Source organism: Bombus fervidus, chromosome 17 (assembly GCF_041682495.2).
Source record: "Bombus fervidus isolate BK054 chromosome 17, iyBomFerv1, whole genome shotgun sequence".
NCBI classification, from domain to species: domain Eukaryota; kingdom Metazoa; phylum Arthropoda; class Insecta; order Hymenoptera; family Apidae; genus Bombus; species Bombus fervidus.
Window position 1 is genome coordinate 6,859,494 of NC_091533.1, and position 22,212 is coordinate 6,881,705.

The 22,212-nt window shown below is 31.9% G+C and overlaps 2 protein-coding genes across 6 annotated transcripts in view; one reads left to right on the forward strand and one right to left on the reverse strand.

The window, feature by feature from the left end:
* Positions 1-22,212, forward strand: part of LOC139996284 (uncharacterized) — a 105,405-nt gene that overhangs the window by 6,963 nt on the left and 76,230 nt on the right. The window lies entirely within an intron of this gene.
* Positions 1-22,212, reverse strand: part of Synd (protein kinase C and casein kinase substrate in neurons protein Synd) — a 58,573-nt gene that overhangs the window by 2,331 nt on the left and 34,030 nt on the right. For 2 of the 5 annotated variants that reach the window (XM_072020578.1, XM_072020579.1), the window contains exons 2-9: positions 8,245-8,636; positions 7,826-8,014; positions 6,665-6,685; positions 4,022-4,248; positions 3,639-3,759; positions 3,012-3,122; positions 693-859; positions 124-284 (exon numbers count right to left, since the gene is read on the reverse strand). In XM_072020578.1, coding sequence (XP_071876679.1) covers positions 124-284; positions 693-859; positions 3,012-3,122; positions 3,639-3,759; positions 4,022-4,248; positions 6,665-6,685; positions 7,826-8,014; positions 8,245-8,607 — 1,360 coding nt within the window. In that variant the 5' untranslated portion in view covers positions 8,608-8,636. Of the gene's footprint in view, positions 1-123; positions 285-692; positions 860-3,011; positions 3,123-3,638; positions 3,760-4,021; positions 4,249-5,945; positions 5,958-6,664; positions 6,686-7,825; positions 8,015-8,244; positions 8,637-22,212 lie in introns of all 5 variants that reach the window. The other 3 variants (XM_072020581.1, XM_072020583.1, XM_072020582.1) reach the window with 3 other exon arrangements.

Below are 22,212 nucleotides of genomic sequence, written 5' to 3' on the forward strand. Positions count from 1 at the left end.
CAGGGTGGTCCATTTAACTGGACCAGCTAAGAGCTAGGTCGGCTCTGTACAATAAAATGCTTAAATATGTACTGTGATTTAATAATACGTACATGTTGTATATATATATAGTTTATATAATACCTTGCTTAAAACTAAGTTCATCAGCTTCGGCTCCTTCGTAATCATATAACGCGCGTACAAGAACACCTGGTTCTCCATTATCTACCAATGGTTCGCCACTGTCTTCATCCCATTCTTCTTCCTCAAATGGATTTGATTCTTGCTTAACATTTGTACCATTACTGTGGAGAGAAAATTTTCCAATTTTTATTTATATTCATACACTAGCTTTGTTTATGTCTATATACTTATACAGGTGTACTAATATATAAAACAATATAAATTAAAAAATCCTATAATAAAATCTGTGTAATTAATATTCCATCATTTAATAAAAAATCTTTAATAATGGCTATTTGTGAAATATAAAACAGTATAAAAATGTATTTTCTATAGTGAAAATACATAGTGAATAGTGAATTATTATTATTATTATTATTATAAGATAGTAAAAGTTTAGGAGTACACACATAGTTTTGGAGATCTTCAATTTAATGCATAGAAGACCAAGTTTTTTGTATTTAAAACAGAGAAATCGAATTAACAATATTATTATTAATTCTTGTTATGAAATTATTTTGAATACTCACGTCATCGTGGAGGTCCTGTTCACAGCATTACCATCGTGATTGTTTTTCTCTGAAGAGTGTTTGCTGGAATTCATCGTGTCGGTTTTGCTATCCCCATGGCCTCCATCTGTTGATATTACCCGGGAACTGGGCTTCGATTTTGATTTGTTATTAACTGGTGGGTACTCCTACGTTAATGAAAGATCATTATATTTATTACATCATTGTATATACATCACTCTATATAATTTAAAGTTACATTTGTGTATATATATATATATATATATACAATTTTATAATTTAAATATGTATATTAAATATTTATAATGTTATCCTAAATCATGCGTGCAACCAATTATAGTATATCTAGAAATTTTTCATCTCTGTACCGACTCACAAAAGTATTGGAACATTTATCATAGAAAATTTTTTATGTTCGGATTGTGTTTGTTATGTAAGCGATTTTGAACTTTCATTAATACAGTAACAAGAGACGATTACCACGAGCATATTAATTTTGAAATGAATTTAAAAATGCATATAGAATTTGTCTGTTCTTTTGACACATTTTACTGACACATTATGGTCACCGGTTCGATTATTTGTGATACGTTTATCAGCATACTACTTTGTTTACTATAATACTTTAGTGATCGCTGCGAAATATATATTTATGCATTGTACATGCATATAATTGTAGGAAATGTCTTGTAATTTTTACATATACATCGAGATTCATTTTAAACTTTATCAATATAGTCATGAGAGCCAATAAAATTTCACGATGTCTCGTACAATACACATAATATATTCGTTAACGGTGTTTGAATACTTTCATCAGGCTATGTGTATTTATTAATTATTTAATATGACAAGCACATATATATATACAATTATAATACCTGTTTGCAGTATTTTTAATTTGTTATTTTTAAGCTTAAGGGTACGAGCTTCACATATGATAACAATTTATCGTCATGTTATAAAAAGTTGTATCATAATAAAAAAAAAAAAAGAAATGGTATAATTTAAAATGAAACGAAAACGAACGTGTTGAAATGGAATGAAGTTAAATTGCGTCGCACAGGTACCTATTACCTGCAAAGATCGTTGTCATACATCATGCGGTAACGAATGTGGCAATATACGTATTCGTTGTTACATGGATGAACGTAATTCACCTTACGGCTGTGACAATTTTTGCGTGCGAATTAACTGTGCGCATGATTTCTGGTTGCAAGCATGTTTATTTTAACGCTTCGATTCTCTATATAATTATAATAAATAAATACGTATACTAAGGATCGTGTTTGTTAAACGTGCGAGTAAATATAGAGCGAATTTACTATACAGGTCTGTCATTCATAAATTTATTTAATACAGGTATTCTTCAATGGAAATCAAATCAAAATAACTAAAATCAATTAGCAGAAATTATGTAGCATCACAAGAGATCATTACGCAGTTATGTAAATTTAATGTTCAATTTCATGTAAGTCCAATTTCACAATTGTATGTTTTTCTAAAGTTTCCTCCATTTTATTATGAAATTTTACCAAATTACAAGCTTAAACATTAAAAAGAAAATCCTACATATATGAATCTTGTGTATTTTTATATATTTGTTTATACTATAGTTCGGATATTTTATATATTTTGTGTATTTCTATACTTTTAAATTTCTTACAGATGAATTCGAAATTCTTTCGTATTTTGACACGCGGTATCAGTTTGCTGGTCTTACTCATTTACGATCGCCTGCATAATGGATGCACGTTCGATTCGCGTCATCGGCATGCATTATAAATAGATAAAGAGATTTGAAACGACCTTGCTGACAATACACCGCTAGATCTTTACGATCATCTGGATATTTTCATTACACTTCTTAGAAAGCGTCGACATGTTTTAATGAAATTCTTTTTACAGAGAAGATAAGGAAGAACCGTGTAACTTTCATGTAAATTCAAATGATATGTTCCTCGGTTAACATATCAATCTTATTGCAAATTCGCTCCAGAATCGAACAGTGGAAACATGCTCGGCGTGTATTCGCGATATAGATCTGCGATCACGTGCAAAAACAAGCGCATAGCGGGTTACGGTTAATTCAGTTAAGTTAGGCGAGCCAGAAGCTGAAAAAGGAAACCCATCCTCGGTGACCTCGTCGTGTTTGCCTGTTACGACACTATTTCGTGGTTCTTGATCGGTAAAAAAAAGTTCATTTTCTTTTTTCTATGTGCGTATACGTATATGTATTTGTGTGAATCTTCGTTCATTGATTAGCACGCGAACGAAGAATAAGCGAATGGATAAGTGTAAAACGTAACAAAACTTTACATGCACATCCTCGCCGACCGGGCGTTGATTGATGAGCGTGATGGAGCCAGCCGGAAGAGCCTCCTTCGATTTTGAGCCCTTGGTGATGTCACGGAACTCCTCTGTGTAGTCCTGCGTAATAGCAACGCCCAAAAAAAAAGAACAATCACATGCATGCATTCCAGAAAATATTTCAATCTCAGGGGATATATTTCATTTTTTGTATTTCTTTGTTTCTTTGATTGGAAGCTTTGAGAGAGATTCGATACTATGCTACACAGAGTGCCTCAATGTTTTTCCAATAAAAAGAACCTATCCAATAAAAATAAGAAGCTCATAATAATTGCTTTCTTTAAAAGTTATAACAGACACACGAAATAACGACAGGTTTGTTTTTCCATCGGTAGAGTATAGAAACAGATTGGCGATATTTATATTAATTCAAATGAAATACTACAGAATGTCCAGACATACAGAATATAACTAATGGACGATATTAATGCAGTTATAAAAAGGAAAGAACAAGAACGATATTCAATACACGCTACGGCTATGTTTTCTAACATCAGATCTTCAACCATCAGCAAGAGTTTACATGCGATGAGAAAGAATCATTGTAATGCGTATATTTGTATTTTGTCGACTTACCTCGAACTGTGGCCAATTCATCGCCATATTTACACCGTGATTATTCGACCACCATTTCAGATCTTTTTCATGGTCCGCGTTGTTAACTGTATGATAAAATTCTTCGTATATTTGTGGAAGTCTGTAAACCAAACGAAATCAAATCTTTTGTTTGAATTTCTTTCTAAAGTAATAAATTTACTTTATGATTTAGTAAATTTTGGGAATTTATAAAACGCATGATTTCAATTCCGGGCTTTTAACGGTATTTGTAATGTCGATACTTGAAATAAATTATTCGATTCAAATGCTTCAAATATTTTTGCGAGTCATTATACAACACACTCTGGAAAATAATAATATTCATCGAAGGGTGTAAACGAAAGTAACAAAAAGTAATTTACATTGGATCCTGAGATATATTGAGACATTTGTGAATGCCGAAGAGAACATCCTTGAAGAATTGAAGCCGCTGCGCCTCCATTTCTTGACACTTCTCGAACACTTGGGTCATATCCTCCATGTATTTTGGGTTATACTGATTAATTTCTTGCAACGCAGCTTCATATTTTTCTTTCGCTTTTTGTACCTCTTCCTTCGTTTTCTGCACCCTGTCCTGCATTTTCTTCACCTGTTAATTAAATAGAAGAAGACATACGATAAATACTCAATTTTAAATTTAATAATTTCACCGTCTACATTGAAGGTAAAGATCTTGGTACAAACCTAACACGTTGGTAATCTAAAGAAAAATAACGAAGAGAAAATGTCCTTAATTTTATATCGAAGCGATTAATTAATATTGCATTATTGTTATTATAAGTGTCGAAACGTGTTCTGAACAATATTCTGTTATTTATGATAATAATTCCAATTCTTTACCCTCAAGCTTATCTAGCGCACTATCGAGATGGCAAAAAAATACCTTTGGAAAGGTAAGCGTGATTTTAGCAGTTACGTAACAAATACCTACAGGATTTACTAGTGCAATAAAGTTGTAACACAGTAAGTATTATAAGTATTGTAATAAAACAAATTGAGAAGTTTTTGGTTATTTATTGTATCGTGTATTTCGTAAGGTTTGCGTAGAAATAAAATTTATAAGTGAAATATTTAGAAGAAAATTTGGAAATTTGGGGAAAAAAAAAGAGAATAGATATATATGGCGTGAAAGAATGTAAAATGGGAGTTGTAAATACTGTAAGGAACTGTACAGAATATCCTTGAACTTGTTCTCTTTTCTAGTAACGCAGCTACTACGAAGCTTGAAAAGCTTACATTATTGTTAGTCTGAATGCTATCTGGACTCACGCATAATAATGATTAGCGATATTTTTATTTTTCTTACCTTATGGTAGTTCTCAGAAACATTCTTTACAGTTCATTACAATACGATATGTAAGTATAAATGGTGTAAGTATAACTTCTTGTTGTGTAATATTTACACGTATAGATGTTAGAGTAAGAAGAAGAAGCGTATAATTAATAAAAAGAAATTTAAAAAATGAACATTTAATATATAATATGTAAAAACTTTAAAACTCCACATTATATGTATATAATAATATATAGCATATTATTATATAAGAAAAAAAATATATATATATAATTAATAATTTGATTTTGAGAATGAAATAATTTAGTAGATTGACTTATAGTTTCTTGGAAATTACAAATCTACAATTGAAGAAAGTAGGTAACTGGCCAAGCAATTAGAGCATAGTGGTTCATAAGATTTAAAAATTTATGCATAAAAGGGATAGAGAGAGCAAATTCTATATTGAAACGTATTAGGATACTATAATTCGCTTTTAAACAGAGATAACGAGCAATCATCGAGTAATTATCGAAGTAAATTGCAGAATTATATATGAAAGAATTCATTGATTTATAATTCTGTTCTATATGTATAATATTTGATTTCGCTAAAAGATAAATTGGAAAGTTTCTGTTTAAAACTTTGTTTAATAGTGTTTTAATTCTTTCGTTACTTTCTGTCTATTCTTTACATCTTTTACTAATTGAAATACAAACACACGAGCTCTAGAATTTTGATATAAACTTTATTCTTTAAATAGTAATCAATAAATTATTTGTTGAATATAGATTTCAAATTTGCCAAGCTGTACAAAAATCGAAAAATTCAGTTTTCCAAATTTAGAATATTCTAGATAATATAGAAAAAATTTTTATTTTTTTCGAACTTTCATCTTGAATTATTTAAAAAATTGAATTTTGAATCTTAGAACAACAACCATTTAAAAGCTCGATGTTTACGTGATAAAATTATTAATACTCGAAAGAAAGCGTGAAACAGATTTTGCTTACCAGCAGAGCTTTCTGTAATGAAAAATGAGAGAATGTTAATTAAACATACATGCTGCATGCATTATTATTATACATACAAGCTGAACGTCTCCTATTTTAGATTTCCTAAAGGATTTTCGTATTCTGTGGCCCCATGCATCACATCCACAAACTGTCATCTAAAAACGTCGTTTTTTCAGAAGATCGCCTCTCGTTTGGCGATTTATCAAATTCATAACACTCGAGACGTAGAGTAACGATCTTTTTTCCAGTTATTTTATTTCTATAAAAATATCATTTCAAAACAGGTTTCGAAATCTTCTCAAAAATAAGAGAAAGTGATGCAACCCAAAATAAAGGAAAATAATTTTGTGCACTAACAACATTTCACGATCTACTCTTCTTCATAAAATATTCAATATTTATTTCACTTAATATTTAATATTCAAAAAAATTTATATTGTAAATATTTCGTGTAACTGTATTGTACGTAAAAATTGTTGAACATTAAGTTTCACAATCAATATCTAATAACGCAGCTGAAAAATTTAACAAAGTCTACAGTCCACGACTGAAACGTGCAGGAAAAGAAAAAAGGATCATTCGGACATTCACGAAAAATTTGGAAGCAAAAGGACAGAGAGAACAGATATAGATAATTGTCAAGGACACAGGACAACACGACATGCAGATTTTCGATAAAAATTAAAACACGAGATGTTTCTTTTTCTTTCACATACGTTTTCAGAGCCTCGGGCCATCTGAAAATAATACTTGCTAAAGAACAACAGTATCTACTTTTATATTCAGCCGCGATTGCGTAATCGAGATACATACTAAATGTTAATATTACGCACATGTAAGTACACATTGTGTATCAGTACATTACGTATGCGTTATGTTTTGTCAAGAGTACTGTCGCTTCGAAGAGAGAAAAATATGATTTTCGTAGATTGTACGTAATACATTCTATAAAAAACAACGGATGTAACTTCTATTTTATTTTTTAAAAAATATAATATGCTACTTAAAGTGGTTGGAGAATCGTTTTATGCCAAAAGATATCGCTTGTACAATTCGCTTCTCTCTCTCAGAGTAATTTATATATATATAACGCTTTCACTAATGTTGGGGATATACCATATATATATATAAATATATCCCCAACATTAGCGAAAGCGTTAATAGAAATTATACATATTTGAAATATTAGATTAGATGTAAGCTAACTACGTCCTAATTTTTAGAATCGTTCGATTTAAATACTATGAAATTTCCATTAGTTCAACTTCGATCTCATCTCGTTTTGTTATCTAACAACTATGCAGGGTATCCAGGAAGACGAAACACAGCGTAAAAGAATTTTAATTAAGAAAACTTTTCCTCGTTTTTAAAGTGCAGATCGTCTAATAGATTATTTAATGTAAACTTTTAATCAAATATGTAGATAATAAAAAAACTTTCTTCTTACTGAATTCCAAGTCATACAAGACTGGAGAATTTTCCACTAACTTATGCAATGATTTACCTCTATGGATATTCAAATAATTGTCACAAATTTAAAGACGAAAACTCTGTGTGTTGATTATAATTATTTAACAACATTTAATTACAAGTTTCCATCGGACATCATTCTGAATAGTAAACAATTCTCTCAACCATTTGTTCAAGTGTCGTAATTTTAATCGTTCTAACTTGAACGAGGCGTTCAAAGTACTCGGTTCTCTTCGATACGTTACAATGAGTGGTCGAAAAGTACCTTTTGAAAGCGAACACGATGACAATCGCTGTGATTCAAATATGTAACGTAACGATTGCGCTAGTCGTCGATAACGTACGAGCGAGAATGATGTAACTGTTCATTACTGTAATCGACATAGAGAGGACGACTATCGTTTTACCTGGTCAGGGGAAAGCGAACTGTCCGCCGATGCGTTCCTTTCCATGTTCGCCGCGGTTCGTTCGGTTTTGCAGCTGTTGTGGTACTCGGACTTTGCTTTTTCAACCTTCTGCAAAAGCTTCGCCCATGGTTTCTGCGCCTTTTTGAACGCGTCCTCCATCTCCTTTCGCTCTTTCAACGTCATCATTGACTGCAATTTCGAACCACATCCAAGTGTGCAATTTATTAATTATTATGAAAACCTACGTGGGAAAAGAATTATTTGTAAAGATAGAAAAATAAAGATAAAACGGAGAAAGAAATGCGAAAGCTAAAATAATACTTTGAAATTCCGAAAAAAGAAAAGAACGGGAACAAGAAAGGAAACGTAGACTTTCATCTCGATATGTCAGAGATTATTCATAAGAAAAGAGCACGTACTTTGTGATAGGTCTCTTTCTGCCACGTTTTCACTTGGTGAATGATGTCGTTACAGAGATTCTCTTTGACCCTGAGGTGGAGATCGCACAGCCTCTCCGATTCAACGAGAACTCCTTTCCAAGCAGCCTCGGTGGTTCCATATTCCGGTCCTTTTTCGATCTTGTCGTTCCAATTTTTCGACCAATTTTTCAACGCTTTCGCGTAACTTTTCTCAATCTCTGCTCTTTCTTGGACTAGAGCTATTAAACTGTCGCAGAGCTTATGGCCATCCTCGATCCTCTTGGTCGTTCGTTTATAGTTACCTGGCTCCCAGAAAGAGTCCGAGGTTGCTATCAGCATGTTGTCGTCGCTGTGATGTGACATCTTAGCCTAAGTCGAGAAATTCCTTTCACCTGTAATTAAAAATTAAACGAAAATATTATTATAGATATTCATTTGTATGGACAGAAATCATAATGAAATATAAATTGATAATTCATGACATGTATTGTGATTTGTTATTTATCATATTTATTATACGATTTAGTTCATCGCGTTAAATATGAATTGTGTAATTATTAGACTGCGGATGTTCATTTATGGAAAATGTTAATATGCAAAAGTATACGGAATATATAAAAGTATGCAAAATATTTCAAGCAAGACATAAATACTCGTTTTAATATTTAAATATAATATTTAAGCGATTTTAATTACAATGCTCTATTCTGACCAATCATTTTTATATACTGTCTCTATATCATCATTCTCTTGTAGCATTGATAGCTAATACACAAACGATTGTAAATTTCTATCCGTGGATTACCACCATAAATAACATAAGCCAAATAGCTAATTAGATTATATGCACATCGATTGTCCTGATTTGATATCCAATTAAGAACGATCGTTACAAAACAAATCTTTGTCCACGATACTATGCTATTTCTTTCGATTACGGGACTATAGCAGAGTGAAGATTACATATACGACAAATAGCAGTCTGTTTCGAAATTCTCTTCTCTTTGAATCATATTGGAGCTATCGTTCGATTAACTTTCACGATACAACGCACGATGTTGCGTGGTAACCGGTGATCGTTAAACTGCAATATTCGTTAAGAATGCAAAGGTAACTTAGTAATGTGTATAAAGTTGGTTACGATCGAGAGGTTCGTAATAAGCACGATCCTTGTCAAGCTTTTGACTTTTTCATGGAATTGGTATGATGAAACATGATTTATGTTCTGGCTTATATAGTCAAATGAAAATGAAATAATCCTACAAAAACAATTTTTATCAAGGCTCTATAATTTCGTGATTCAAATATAATTTCTTTATGATGTAATAATTATTGATACATTTATAGGAACAGTGTAATATGATGCATATTTCGTCACAGAAAATTGAAATCTACCGAACAGAAATTAAACATTTCCTAGAAAGCGACAAACATTGTTATTTTTTCTTGCGAGCTCTTCCATTGTATTTCATTGGAATTGTGTCTACTTGTATACGTATATGGAGGGAGATGGAGTCTGATTAGGTCAACAGTAGGATAACAGTGACAATTAGTTGGAATAGCTTGTTGGACTCGTTGCATCTCCTAAATCTGGCACACATGCAAATTTGATTTCGCACCGTGCACAATTATGGTTGTGCTGACAAAACTTTATGGTTTCCATAATCGAACTGTCGTGTAGCAGTTGTACACTGTAAGTACATTTTATTGCAGCCGTGTATCATTGTTTCTTTAATCCATGAAAATCATACATACGAATTTATGTTCTCTTGTAATTGAATCGAATTGAGTAATTTCATTTAATAATTAAATAATTAATGGTATTTCATAAATAAAGCTGACATAATTTCCTTTCATACAAATATTTGGTTTGCCAAATTTTGACTTTACTAACGAATCAAAAATCTGTTCATTGATAGAACGAAATAATTCAATTCATCTATACGATACTCTCTCTTGGCCGAGACCAACCATTTTATAAATCGTTCTATAAAAATATTTATTAACATACCAGCTGTTTTACCGCGAATGTAACAACGTAATCATTGACGTCTCCTTAATTGTCTTTTTCTTAGTCCATTTATCCGCTAATACGTAGAAAACAGTTTTTGACGCACAAAGCAATAAAGTGTTTAGCACACTTGTCATTAATCAGAAATACTTTCTATAAAAACACGATTCAAGGAGCGTGTTTGATTCGAAACTTTCAATGGTACAAAAAAATAATTCACGCGTTCCTGTTACCTTGATATTAGTTTTTTTTTTTTTTTTCTCTCTTATTCGATCATTAAATTCTAGAAGACTTTACTTTACTCTGTACATTTAGTTATATTTAAATACTAATTTAGAATATATAAATACATATTGGTGTATTTTAATTCGTGTAATCTTTTCTGTGTAATAATCGTCGCGCGTGAGAGTCTCTATTGGAATAAAAAATTTGATCTTCTCCGGACGATAATAAATTATCTTAGAGTATTCTTATAAGAATTACATCTCGAATATCAATTTCGTGGAATTATAAAATTGAGAGTGCGACGTTTTGTGAACGCGACGCAATCAAGATGTTTGGATTGCAAGCTCAGCACTTTCATTGAAACAAAGCGGTTGTTAATGGGGACACATTGCATCAATACCAGAGTCGAGCAGAATTACTACATTACTATGTTACGCGAGCACTATACATACATAACAGTTATAACAATCTGCATAAAATGCATTTAGATCTTTCGTTCTCCTTCTCATTTAAGTCGTTACGTCTCACGATTAGATCACCAGGTGAAATGTATAATCGTACGATAAGAATAATTTTGAAGCAATTAAAGAACCATCTATTTAGGTAATTAGCGAATTTATTCCATTTTAACGGTACACTTTAATCGTTTGAATATTGGACAAAGAAATTATAAATAACAATAAATTTTAGATAAATTTCTTTTGAATTTTCTTCAATTGTGGCAATAGTGAAAAATATTAATTGATAGAATAAAATTTCTAATACAATTTGACGATCAAAAATAGACCAGATGTTAGTAACAAACAAATTTTTATATCTTTATAAATTTATATATTTTACACATGTTTTATTACTTTAATTTTTTGGATACTTGTACTGGAAAGAAAAATTATTTCGTCCATTATATTTTCTATTTATAAACGCCAATATATTGCATAATCATAGATTGTATAATGAGAACCTTGAACGGTAGGAGCTGGGAATATCCAGATGCTAAAAATGTCAAATTCTAGTCGATCAAAATCCCATGACTCAAGTTCATTGCAATATTTTTAACTTCAACCTTATTCATAGCGTTATCAACTTGATTGTAATAATTCGTAGCATAAGTTAGGATAACTGAATAAGTCGAGCTGTGAACAGATTAATTTAATAGTCTTGAAGTAAAATTATTCTGAATATAGAATAATTTGTTCGAAAATATTATCTACTTCCTTTAATTAGAAAATCTTACCGACATAAATAGAGAAAAGCTGTTTTTAAAGCAACAAGGAAATTTCAAAAGTTATATTAAAATAAATTAGAAACCTTCGACTGGATACCGTTTATTCTAATTAACAAAACGATTTAAAAAAATTTAGAAATTCCTATTCAAACGGGAATCGAATAACTGAAAGCTAAATTAAAAATACTATTTTCTGATTCTAAAGTGAAATAGAAGTTCTAGGAATCGTGATAAAATAACTAAGTTTTAGTCAGATAAAATACATTAATAAATAAAAATTCTACCGACCGGAAATTTGCACATTTTTTAAGTGAAATAGAAACTCTCTCAAGCCGAACTAATTTAACAGTAATATATCATTAGATATATATATATAAATATCTGAACAAAACTACATACATACAATCTCAACTGAACGCATCCTTAAATTTTCAACCCACCATACATCATTTCTATCGAATCTTCACTTCGGTAGATCATAAATTCTCCATTTATCCTCTGGAGAACTAGAAAACGAACAGAAACTAAACAACTTTCTTCCAACACGGAAATCTCACACTGTCTTTGTATTTAACCATCGTCGTATATATCCACTTTACGTACACCTATTTAGCGTTGTGCCATCTATTCCACAGCTGAAGGGCCCTAGGATCACAAATAACTCGTTCAGTAGCAATAACGCTGAAATCGAGTAATCAACACGAGTCATGGCGCCTACGAGATCTCTGATACCAAGCAGCTTATCGAGCCGGTAGAGCAACATTCCACGGTATGGAATGGCCACACTCATTCCATCAGCACGCTCTCCTGCGAAAGAGCATTCTCCATGGAAGGTGCACTGCCACACTAGCGATGGGATCAAGTTCGATATCACGAGTTCAATGACACAAATAATAATAATAATAATTAAACCGACGCGACGCACCATATGCGTCAGTATCAGAATGCGTCAAAAGAACAGACACAAATTTCATGTACATTTTGAGATTCGTTTCAAATTTTATCAATATGATCGCAATGTATCGTGCTTTATTATCAATGCTAGTGAAATTACCAACAAAGGCATACAAATCTTTTATGGTAAACATGGAGACACTTTCGTGAATCGCTCTATAAATTAGTATAAAGCGTGGATTCCTAAAGTACGAATCGCGTTAAATACTAAAATATGGGAGTAATTACACGTTCATTGAAAGAGTTTTACTCTTACTCATCGAGAATCGTCAGCTGAACGATTGTAAGTTAAAGATCGCGTGAGAATTACTGTTTCTGCTTAGTTTTCCGCAGATCTATGTTAAAGTAATTTTGAATCGCTTATCGATCAATTCTCGACTGCAATTACATTCCGTGTAATCTTCGAGTGGGTCGGGAAAAAAATTAACGTTGACGAAAGTGGGTTTGTCTCGGCCTACAAAAGTTGCGAAGCCATGGTTTACAGGACTTAAGACCAGATGATCGATGTTTGAATCTATTTGCGACGTACTTAAGCCCATCGCTACTCGTCACGCTCTGAACTGCACGCGCTCACATACACATAGAATTCTCGCGTGAGAGACGAAACAGGAAACCATTTGGTTCATCTGTTTTTCGCTCGAGACGCCGAAAATCGAACTCCACGAAGCCTTGATCCGACCTTCTCCTCCTCCGCGTGAAGCTTAAAGGCCTTTCGATCCTCTTGCCTGGCAGCATTCCGCGGTTTATGCTTCTTCTTTAACATTTTTCGTCCTTTCGCTTCTTTTTACTGGCTTCCTCGATCTCGTGTTGTTCTTTGTTTGCTTGTCGACTTCTGTCCAGTGTTTCTTCTTCGTTTCAGATGGATGACAGATTAGGAACGAGCTTGTTGACGGTTAATCGATAGAGGTGTAGTTAAAATTATAGAAAAATTTGGTTATTCGGCTCATCGAAGGAATGTAGACATTTTTGGAAAGATTTTGAGCAATTCAATTTATTGCCTTTTATGAATAATTAAAGATTTTATGATATTGCGCGTTTCTTAGCGATTTCAGGCTGTTAATTTTTTATATTTATACAATATTAGTGATATTAATTTAGAAGTAAATAATATATATACATTTCCTCTCAAAGTTTACTTGTCTAGAAAATTCCGATCTTTAATTACTTTGTTCCCGATATAACTAAATAAAGTAGTTGAACAAGCCGCAACTGCATTAATTTCCATTGCGTAAGACCAATTAAACGTTAATAAGGAAAATAAATATAAAAGTAGAGAAAGTAAACTCCGCTTGTAAACTTAACTGGAAAGACTAAAAATACACGAAATGCAATTCGTTGATAGATCGATGTCTCGTGACGCTGGGACGTCAACGATTAATCATCGTCTTTACATAATCGACTATGAAGAAAGAAAAGAAGGGAAAAAAAAAACAGTCGATGAAAAACAATTCCAGATGAATCACCACGTTCGTTTTGTTTCATTATGTCACGATTATCAGCTTGTGCCCAGGAGTAAAAACATGATTGCATTTGTTTGATCTTCTCTCACTGGTACATCATTTGTTTCTGAATTTTTAAAATTTTTAACCCATCTCAATATAAAAAGCTATGATATTTGACGATATGAGATGAAAGGATAAGTAACTGCGATCACGTTTATTGCTATTTAACATATACATGTTGATTCATCGTTAATTGGTAAAAAATGGAGAAAAGTTAATCTTTGATCGGGCTATTTTTTTTTTTCTTTTTCAATCATCTTCCATATTAGTGACATCATGCTCGACAGAAACGTGTTGGAATGTCTGTGTTTTGTGTGTTACGATCACGATAAAGAATGTCGATAACATTGGAAGGTACGAATAAACGTGACTAACGTGAATTATTTTAAGGCAATTTATAAACGATGAAATAAAATTGTAACGGTTTTATTCTAAAATTTTCGGAATTCGGAAATTGATCATTCTTCTTAATCTGGCATAATAAAACAAAATAGCCGAGAATAAAATTCTCAGTATCAAAATCAATATGTATACGCGGTATCATTAGTTGTTTAACAAAATGGTTTATTTAACAAACGAAACATATAGAGAGTAGCGTCGACAACCTCGATTGTGATAATCGGTCTCGATAGCAGCGAGACAAACAAAGTTCATAATTTCGTATAAAAATAACGTAGTCAATGTTGATGTGGTTACACAAGAATGTTATTTTTATGTAGTGTTTATGGCACGAGTATGATAAAAGGAGTTTTACGTGTATTCACCTTTCTCTTTGTAAAGTACATAATTACACTATAGGAAGGAATATTTACTTTCCGTAACCTGTAGAAAACTGTGGTGTGAAACGCTAAGAAAAAATATAAGATAATTCTTTGTGATATTTAAAGATTGATTCAAAAACGGATAGTTCCTTAAATAATCCCTATTATCCACATTCATGAATCTATTATCTATTATTATTCAGGCTAACGTATATTTATAAATTAACAAGTAAAGTCTTTATTTTGTGTCGATATCTACACATACGAAATAAATTTCCAAGGAAAATCCATTTAAAACCTGCAGATAAACGTCGGTTAACGATAAGGCAACCTTCGAGTTATATACACATCGTACAACATTTTCCAATATACATTATTCAAGTGTTTTTCTTATACAAGTCATGTACAGTACATTAGGCAACATTTCCGTAAAAGCAACAAAAAAGGCACATTACCTAATTTCCCTTATCATGATTTTTCGATTAAGCTAAGTGCAATCAATCGGAATGCACGAGATTTCTTTCTCTATCTAAGCAGATAATCATGCTTTTTATATTATCATTTAAAACATTACATTTCATCTTAATCCATTATAAGCTAACGCTGTTTACGCAACATTTTGCTTGCAAATCTTTATCGATCATTTTACATTATCGAATTCCGTGCTTTAACGTCGTAGCTTTGAAGGAGAATTCGAAAGATTTGCTTGATACTTTTCTCATCGCCGTTTCTTCCATGTAAATTCAACAATTTTATGAAATTTAAAGAAATTGAAGTACGCGTAAGTTATGATGAACTGTTGCTTGGTCCTTAGACAGCTTGAAACTGTTGTCAAGAGAAAGGACAGAGGCAAACTACTTTTAAACAGATTGTTCATTAAGGCACGCGCAATAGCAAGAGATCAGAAATCTGTTTGGCGGGAATTTGTGTCGCGATGCAGCAAGAACAATGCTGGGAATAGAACAACCGAGGAAATGGATGGCCTTAAAAGCAACCTCGTACACGAATCGTCGAGGAAGAAGTAAGAACTTTACGTGTATCGAATTCCTTTTGGAACCAACTATGCGCTTCGTCCTCGTCTTTTCGGCCCGAGAAGAAATATCTTTCTGACCCAATTCTCCAATCGTAATTATATCTTCATTTATAGAAGCAAGAACGATGACATTGTATAAAAATATGAACTGTGTCATAATTCTAAAAATATTCTGATGGAAGAATACATAAAAGTTTAGCATGCTGTCTGCTGAACAGAAGTGTGGTTCTTCGTTAGGATTGAAATCTTTTTTCCTGAAACTTGTCAATTTTTATGTGTGATGCCAACGTGTTAAAGAAAAGTCACGGGTTTTTTGTAATTGATTCGACAATAGGTGATGGATTCGCCAAGAATAAAGATATTTTATTATCAGATTGCGGGTTTTTATGGAAATTTATATTTTTATGGACGTAACTACAGAGATATACAATTTAAATAGAAAGATTCGTTTTATACATTTTATATATTTTCGTGTAGCACATACATTCTCTTTTTTGTACTTTTGTATCTTTAAATTTCGAGTAAACGCGTAAAACACCGCAGTTATTTATCATTTATTAATATTGATTTGATGCAAAGGCTTAATTTACAGTTAAAAGAAATTTGTTGATTTCGTTTCACACATATATGTAGTTCGTTCTTATTGAAATGTCCAATTTATGCGGAAAGCTTCGGCAAGTAAGATAATATTTTCTATCACAAAATGATGCTCACTTCTACGTGATTGACAGCTATCGACAGGTTGTCGATAGTTTTGTGTTACGTAACCACACGATACTATGTTACGATCAATTTTCCCAACTTACTATGCAGGAACACGTTTCGTTTTAATTCATTTAACGTAAATGTTCTAAACTTAGTCTAAGATCTAAACACAAATTTTTGCCGATTGTTCATAAGTAAAAAATTCTGACCGATTGATTTTTTCAATTACCACGTGTATATTATAAAACCAACAAATGTCCTGATGTAATACTTATGAACGATAGTGTACTTTAGAGGAAATAGGGTGCGAGTTGACCTCTCGCCTGGAACTTCTTAACTGGTTCCTCGAAGTAGTTCTCTGGAGCGTCTCAAAGAGGCCCGGCAACATGATTGTGTAGGAAAATGAGCTTCTTTCTGTAGCAACACGTTGAGCAATTCATGTTTTCAATACCCTTACCAAGTGAGATAGATTCGCAAACGGTGCGAACGTGTGAGTGTGTCATTCATGGAATCATCTTCTGGGTAGTCTGATGACTTTCAACGAACCAGCGCGGGTCAACATACTCGGCAAACACCGAGAAATTTTCCCCTTCGGTTCGACATCGTCTTATCGATCGCCTAGTTTTTAGTCGAATCAGGAAAATGAGGCAATTTTTATCGAGAGAAAGAAATATTTCGGTAAATAAAGAAACAACCTCTAAGGAAAGAAATATCTACCTTTTAAAGGAAAAAGGTGAAACAAAACTGGAGGAATATTTTTGAAAGATTTTTTGAAAGATACGAATATCATAAGAAACATAAAGTAAAAAGAAAATAAAATTTGTAGATTTTATGGACTGTATATTAATTCTATTTCACGCTTTGTATATGCAAAATTATACTTCAATAAGTTATTAATTAAACTACATATATATACGTATTTGCTCTCAGTAATCAGCTAGAACTTATTTTAATCAACGCTTACCTATCTACTTCTGGCGCTATGTAAATAATGAATTATTAAATAGAATGAATGATAATAAACGAAGATTGATAACTATGATAGAGGTTTAATAAGTTTCAATTTGCTAATTATTGAAATCGGAGCGTTTGGCAATGAAAGATTGCAAATGGTAATTTGTCGTCGACACGAGGTTACTGGAGATCGACCTGGTTACTGTTTTCATTTCGTCCTTGAATTTATGTGCGGTATCCGTATAATACACTCAATTTTACGGCACGATCGAAATAAATGGGCTAATGCGTTTTTTTCCTTGCTTTGATAAAGAGATCGAAAGTAAAGCGTGTCTATTATACATCGAAAGTTTTATAAAGAATTTAATTGAAAGTTTTATTAAGAATTCAAAAAGAGGAAATTTTTTGAAATGGAGAAGATTATTATAATTCATCGTCGACAATGAGCTAATATTTAATTATTTACTAACTTAGTAATTTAATAATTAGTAATTATATATTTATATATTATAATGTAATTATGTATATTACAATATCTTTAATAAATTGAGTGAAAAAATTTTGTACCATTAATCCGAAATTTAATAATTTAGTAACTTTGTGATTTAATAATTTAGCCAATATTTTATCTTATACTCTAGAGCACAAAGTAATTCCCTAAATATAGATGTAGGTTAAGACCAGTATTGAATTTCGATAAATCAGCAAATTAATGTCAATTTATCGTATTAACCGTTGCATAACGTAAAAATTATCGTTCGATTATTTCGGGCAAGTGATAACTTCGTAATTGAAATTTAATTTAAAAAGATATTTTTCCAATTATATTCACAGCAAAACTTAATTTGGAATATCTCATTTTTCAATTATATGCGTGCAGGGAACGTTGCGATATAATGCTCCGCTATTTCCCTGTTTTGTTTACACTTTTGGCTTACTTTACAGGCTGAATGCGAAAGCTTTTAGGTAAATTACCAGATTTTTAAACGTCCGAAGAAGAATTTATATGCCAGATTTTCAGCCATTATAATTTTCTCTCCTCGAAGATAATAATCGCAAACAAATTAATTTTAATATCAAAGAAAAAACTAATACCAGAAAAATTCTAAGAAGGATTAATTCTACATTTTTCGTTTGTAAATTAGGTCATTCTTTAGAAATATATTTTCAAATCATTTATATTAAAAAATTTCAATGTAAAGAAGAAAGATCAACATATCGATAATAAAAGGAAAAATACCTATTTTATATAATAAAAATGATATAATATAAAATATGATATATATATAATATAACGTATTAGGTTGTCTCAAAAGTTTCTTCTTGTTTCAATAGAACAAAATGGATCATACATGATACGAAAAAATAATATAAAACAAATAATGTTGTGAATCTATAAAACGAAAGAAACTTTCGGGCAACCTAATATATATGATATAAAAATGATTTTTTTTTCTCTTGAGTGTACCTAGAATTACAAGGACGAAAGTCAGAATGTTTGTTAGAAGCATTCTTTTCAGAATTTAAGATACAACGTTGCAATTAGGCCAAGCTTCTCCCATTGACCGTGGACAAGAAACCCTTTAGGTCATGACGTCATACATTGTTCAGAGTCGTGTTGTGGTAGATCACGTCACTACGTTTCAAAATCGTACAAATATTTATCGAGCAACAGAATTACATAGAAGAAAAAAGTAAACAAGGAATCTTGATCAAATTGACTGTTTGCTCTGTTGTGGTCACAGAATCTATACTTAATACACTTTACAAAAAACTTAATACACTTAATACACTTTACTTTAAAAACTTTATATACCTATTGAGATATCAAATGTTTAATAATCCTACGGTATAATATAAAATTTACTGAATTTGCCTATGAAGCGATAAATCAATAAATTTGTATCGTAGATATAGGTGTTAGCTTCATATCAGCTATCGTAATTAAGAGAATGTAAATACATAGTATTATCTTGGAAATTAGCAAATTTTCATATGGGACATGTCGTTATTTTTTTAAGCAAATCATTTTTTAATTACATTAGAAATAACTGAGTTTCCTAATATTAACCCACGGAGATACAGTAATCATGATTTCATTAACTGATACATAATTAGATTTTATTTCATATTCAATGGAATTTAATACTTACAATTACACGCTGTGTAAGTCTAAAATATGCAAATGCATATAAGATACAAAAGACTTATAGGTGCAAATTTCTTCGATCAATCGGATGTAAGGGAATAAATAAAAAAAGGTATTCGTCTTATTGTGCAACACATTTTATACATTATATCGTTATTGTTCCTTTCGAAAAAATAATTATATTCATTACATCGAAGATATTATAAAATATGCATTAGAAATATAAAGATAGTAATCACAATTCATCGGTGTTCCGCCTAGCGTGAATAAAAAATTCACATGAAACCAACGCAATTCGTGTTTTCCATATTTATTACCATTTACTATCTATGATTAAATGACTTGCGAAATTTCTTTTCATTGATTTATCGTAAAGGTTCTATGAACAAGAAAACAGGAACAGGAAGTAATGCACTGTAAAAAGATGTGAGAGAGAAATCGTCGAATGGAAACAGTACAGGACAGGGTTTACGTGTATAGGTCGCGAACGAGGGTTCTGAACGAAAAGAAAGGATTTGAATCCAGATCGATGGTAAAACAAGTCTTGACAAAAAGCTCTTTTGTTCGGGAAGACAGCCTCTTGAATTGAAGGATGTATGCAACTTTGTATAGCTATGCCAATTTCTGTCTTCGTTTACAATCGTTGTCTATTCTTTTCAGCTTTATTCATGCAACTTGCAATGAGAGTAATTATAGGAAATTTTATTTAATTCTTTATCTGATGCAAACCATATTATAGAAGTTCAACTGAACACAACTAAAACAATCGTAGAATTACTTTCGAGTAATCTTTGGAAAGACCTCAAAAGCTTAAACGAGACACAGAACTACTAAGGATAAGATCATCTAATTAGTCGATCCTTTAATTACCCGAAGCACCGTAGTATGACAAATCACGAGTTGCTGGCCAAGAGGCTGAATAGAGAAGCCATGATTATTACAATTATCCCTCTCTCTTTTTCTCCTTCTTCTTCCAAGCCATTTCCTGTTTTCCAAATTCCTTTCATCGTATTAAGTATTAAATAAGTTTCCGGCTAATAAAAATTCTAACACGAAGACACTTATACCGTTATGTTTGCTCTTGTTGATTTACATCAAAAGTGATATATCTCAGTTGCATCACTACAATGGAACTCTAAAGTTCATTGAAGTTTGAAGAAGGATATTGTTGTAAAGATAATTATTGCTTCTTTCTTTTTCTTTATCATTAATAACGTATTATTTCAAAGCTTATGACTTTGTCGATGAAATAACGTGCGTGGCTCTTGTTGAAATTCGCTTGACTAATAACAACATAATACTAAATAAATCTTGCTCGCGGAGTGAAGAGTATCATAACCCAGAATCGGAGTAGTAAATATGAATTTATCGAGTTAAATGAGAATATTATAATATTTTTCATAAAGCTCGATGTCTTATTATACCAATCTTCTGTCAAGCCACTTCTTGTTTTCCGAATTCTTTTCATCGCGAGTAGTAAGTAAATTTCGGGTAACTGAAATTCCAACAAAAGCTTGGAAAATGGATGAGAATAGCGAGTGGAGTGACACAGGAAAAGACTTGAAATATTCGGGGCGTAAAGATTCCGACAAATTTCAGTGCCATGTTTCATCTCCAGGCAATCAAGTTGCCTCGTCGCTGAGATCTCATTTTAACCGGTGCTCCGACGAAATCTACGTGAATCAGTCAGCCACGAAAGTTTACAACTTCGCTTGCAACCGAAATTGTGATAACGCAGAAAAATTTGAAAATTCTTTTGAAACCACGGGTACTGTTCTATTCGTTTGTCGAATCGTTTGGAGGCTATGTTTTTATGTTTTGCTTGTTAAAGTTACTGTAGATATCGGTAATTAACATCACCCTGCCTATACACAGGGTCAGATCCCTAGTACAGGGGGAGCGATTATTCCATGAGCGATGATCGAATTAGCTCGTAGTCGAGAAAAGCCAAGGTTAATAATCAGTATTAGGGCATCGTGACAGCTTGATTAACGCTAATGTCGATCTGAATCGAACTTGGCCGATATAATTCACAAACAATTTTAGAAAGAAACATACGATCTCCTTTCTATGGAAAAACAGAGATTGATAAACTCTAGAAACTGGTAATCTATATCTCTAACATTTCTACAGAAAATTAAACGCCGATGTTCTAAATCTATAAAATGCCTATGAAAAATTACAAATTGCTCGTTCCGATCGCTTTGATAGTTCTACTGCTAAATTCTAGAAAATTTAATCAACTGAATTTCACGTACTATTGATTAGACAATTATTCGGTACTACTTGAACTAACGATCTCTCATACTTTTCAGATTTTGATTAAATCAAAACCGTCTTTAATATAAAACTAAAAGGATGCTTGCATTCGCGATAAAAAGAAAAAAGGAAAAGAAGAAAGAGAAGGAGGAGAGAAGGAGGAAGAGATGCATAAGGGAGAATATTCGAA